Source organism: Neoarius graeffei, chromosome 8 (assembly GCF_027579695.1).
Source record: "Neoarius graeffei isolate fNeoGra1 chromosome 8, fNeoGra1.pri, whole genome shotgun sequence".
Classification (NCBI taxonomy): Eukaryota; Metazoa; Chordata; class Actinopteri; order Siluriformes; family Ariidae; genus Neoarius; species Neoarius graeffei.
In genome coordinates, this window is record NC_083576.1 from 58,574,727 (window position 1) to 58,578,751 (window position 4,025).

Here is a 4,025-nt window from a genome sequence, read left to right on the forward strand (position 1 = left end):
GCCAAGTCCACAGCGGGCACACCATCAAAAAAGAACTGCGGGACCTGAGCAAATCTACTGACATCTGAGCTCAGGCCATTTAACTCCAAATGATACACCAGCTCGAGCCTCGGTTAAGTGCTGTGCTGCAGAAAAAAGGACTGTAGTGTGTGTGGACAAGCGTCAAGAGTCACTAACAGGTGTATGAGTTCTACCCCCAATACCATGATTACTGCACCTTGCTGCTACAATGAATGCTTTCTTTCCTTAGAACCCGACAGACAGCTGGCATATGCACTATACAGATGTGCATCAACGTTTGTTGAAAAAGCCTGTATATTTATTGGCGTGAACTGCTGTGCGCAGGTCGCGCGCTCAAAGAACAAAGAGCCGCGCGTTCACGCAAACAAGCACGCAATCCTAATGAGCAAAGCTGGTGGTGTTTGATTTATAAGAGATATTTGTGCAAAATATAGTGCGTTCTTGCGCATTTTGCTGTAGGGAAGACAGACTGCTGGTGGTAATAGGCTTGTGCGTGAGGGAGGGGTCGTGGATCGCGATAGAATGACAAGGGACAGAAAAAAGAAGGCTATTATGCAGTTGTATAACGTGTCAAGTGCATAATGTGCGATTTATTGTTTTTGCAGCAAAAGCAGGCACAGTGCAGAGCGAACACGCGTTATACATCGTAAAGTTGCGCTACTACTCGTGTTTTTTTTCCCCCCTTTTTCTTTAAATCTTTGCAGAGTCGTTTCCCTTTTGAGGGCTTTGAAGAAAACACGCTGTTGATCTGCTCCCAAAGTCGAAGCCCACAGAGCCCCGCCCCTCTCTCTGCTCCTTCTCCAGGCTTATAACCAGCAGGCTTGAGCGCAGCCCCAAATATCCAAGACAAGCGCTGGAGCTGACTACATCTGTTAGCTCGGTGCCGGAATATTTATTATCCGTTTTGTCTTGCACAGAGAGGCGCCGTCGCGTCGTTCGGGAGTCAGGGGGGGAAAAAGCGAGATGGATTTTTTAAACCACAGCTACTTAAGCGCGCGCACGTCCTACGACTATACGTTCAACTTCTGGAACGACTATCTGGGCCTGTCCACGCTGGTGACGCAGAGCAGCAAGCGCGCTCCCGGCGGCGGATCGAGCCCCAACTCCATCACGGAGTCTCTGAAAGCCACACTGGGCCTGGACGACTCGGTGTCGTGCCCGTGCGCCGCGCACTTGGACTACTGCTGCTGCTCTTCCTCGTGCTGCTCCTCTTCCTCGTCGTGCGGCTGCTGCTGCCCTCCTGCAAGCCCGCCGCCGCCTTCTCTACTTGAGCTCAAAGAGCGCTTCTCGGCGCTCGGGCCGTTCCGCAATCACAGCGCCGGGATTGTAGGGCATGAGCGCGACACTGGTTTCGGAGGTGGAGGAGGAGGAGGAGGAGGAGGAGGTGGTGGAGGAGGAGGAAGTTTCACGGCTTTCGAGCTGTTCGGCGCGGATAGGAAGGTGCGCAAGACGGCGGCTGCGCGCGCCAAGCAGGAGCCCAAGATCTGCGTGTTCTGTCGGAATAACGGCGCGCCTGAAGAGGTGTACGGCTCGCACGTGCTGAAGGCGCCCGACGGCCGCGTGGTGTGTCCGATCCTGCGCGCGTACACGTGCCCTCTGTGCAGCGCCAACGGCGACAACGCACACACCATCAAGTACTGTCCGCTTTCCAAGGAGCAGCCCGCGCCCCGAGCGCTCAAAGGAGGCCGGGCTGTGGGCGGTAAGCGCGTCAAAATCTTCTAAAAAAAAAAAAAAAAAAATCTATCTATAATAAGCAACGATCTACACGCGCTCAGTAAATAAATCACCTACATTTATTGCACTGAACCTTTTTTTTTTTCCAGTTGACTGTTCAAATCGCGGCTTTCCAAGTCTTAACTTGCTAGACTGTAGGATTTATTAAACAAATAAGATATCAATGTTTTTTTTTCTTCTGTTTAAAAAAATCCTTTATATTTTTATAGATGCTTTATTTCCATAGTTTATTGTATACTTTATTCATAAAAAAATCTCTCTTTTTTTTCCCCACGTGTTTGTCTTAGATGTTTATCAGTTCATATTCAGTCACGTTTATATAAATAAAAGATGGTATTTTTTGTTTGTTTGTTTGTTTGTTTGTTTGTTTGTTTGTTTAAATGGGCAAACGTCATGAATGTTAGCATACACACCAGAGCAAATAAGTATTTTCTTTACTGTAGGCTAAGCTTACACGTTATGTTATTATTATGTCTTTTAAACCAAAGTTAAGTTTGCCATCTTGAGAATGTTTGTTTCATTTCCAATCTGCTGAAGTTTCCTGTCTGAGCTTGGTTTGGTTTGGTTTATTTAGCCCATTCCTTTCTTCCTACAGTCCACCACATGCTTTCCTTCCCTCCCAGGCTGACATTTGATATGGGTGAGGGGGGAAAAAAAATACACACCAAGCTCAGAAACACAATGGGGTCTCTGTTGGATGTTACATGGTCTTAGCATAACCTCATAATGAGTAGATGTCCAGAGAAACTGGCCTGTTATGAGCCCTACTGACAGAGATGGGTGTGGGCTAGTCTTTCAGTTAGACCCCTTTCAAGATGTCTTCATTAGGCCTATACAAGGTGCCCTGCTAATGTTTACACCCCAAGGAAGGGGAACACACTCACACACCCATACACACACATACACACTGGAGAATGCGTCTTGAGGGGACCTGTCTGGCGCCGGAGCTGCCCTTGTGTACCAAGGTTTCACACATGACCTTTTTACCCTGAAAAACATCACAGGCGAGCTGTAGAGAAAACAGCGGGTGAGTTATAACATAATGCAGTCTGATAACTCTCCAAGAGTCAGTGGTGGAACAGAACAGAATGAATGTTCTGAATTAAAAAAAGGGTTTTTTTTTTCTTTATAAAACAATGCATTTACCCCCTTTTTTGCATTATGTAAAAAAAAAATATGAATCCAAAAGAATGATGCAAAAATGTTGTGAATGTACAATTTAAACATGCAGGACTGCACATGGTCTGACCATTCGTTTACCAAAGGAATTCAATTGTAATGAAGTAAGGAACAGATTTGCTGTAATGTAAATAAAAAAAAAAAGTCAAGTCATGTCTATTCAGTATTTTAACATTTAAAAGTGACTTTAGAGGGTGCTACCTCAACAATATTTTGTACTTACATGTAAAATGTCAATAGCAGTTTATTAATATAGTGCTGCCATTTATAATAAGGGTTTTTAATAGTATTTTTGATCTTTGTATAACATAATTGTATTTTTCTTTCATTGCATTCCAATAAGCTCTTAGCATTGTTTGCCAATAGGTGATGGCTGAATATAATGACAAAATATCGTACTATTTTTCAGTTGTTCAATGTTACATTCTTGATGAGTGAAAGATAAAAAATGGAATATGTTGGAAAAATTTAGACAATTTGCCACTTTTAACTGAGGTTTGTAATTAAATTAAAAGAGGACTAAAAAGAAACACTGTTGGATTTTGTTATTTATATTTTGTCACAATTTTCCTGTTAGCAGCTGTGCACAGTTAAAGAAATGAATTCGGTAGAGAAATAAACTCCTTGTCAATTGTATTACTCCATGCAGTCAATGTGTCCTACATATTTTGAGTGCTGTTTAGAGAAGAACAGTGCCAGTTGTCTGAGTTTTTTTCCCCCCTTTTTTTCTAGTCACTGTCACTGCCCACCTTTCTTCTAATGGGTTTCTTTAAGTAAACAGACACGACCAAACACACACGGTGCAGTGTTGGCTGTTCCACTGATCTAATGTGATGCAGCCTCACAGTTTCACTCACAGTCACAGAGAAAGAGAGAGAGAGAGAGAGAGAGAGCAGGCCTCAAGGATATAAAAAAAGCTGCCTACATAAGGACGAGTGGTTCTGGTTCTATTTTTGCAGTGTGATTTTGTAAACTCGAGTTTCTAACTTTACTCCTCCCCAGGAGAATGAGATTAGCTGTCAACTCATAACTTCTGCATACTTCAGAAGACAGGAAGTAAAGAGGGCAGAGGGCAGTGTTCTGTTTTCTCT

General features: G+C 43.9%; 1 protein-coding gene across 1 annotated transcript; it reads left to right on the forward strand.

Annotated features, from left to right (window-relative positions):
• Window positions 1-853: 853 nt before the first annotated feature.
• On the forward strand, window positions 854-3,547 carry nanos1 (nanos homolog 1). The gene has a single exon (XM_060926969.1). It carries the CDS (start codon window positions 985-987, stop codon window positions 1,741-1,743), a length of 759 nt encoding a protein of 252 aa, XP_060782952.1. The 5' UTR covers window positions 854-984; the 3' UTR covers window positions 1,744-3,547.
• Window positions 3,548-4,025: the final 478 nt, after the last annotated feature.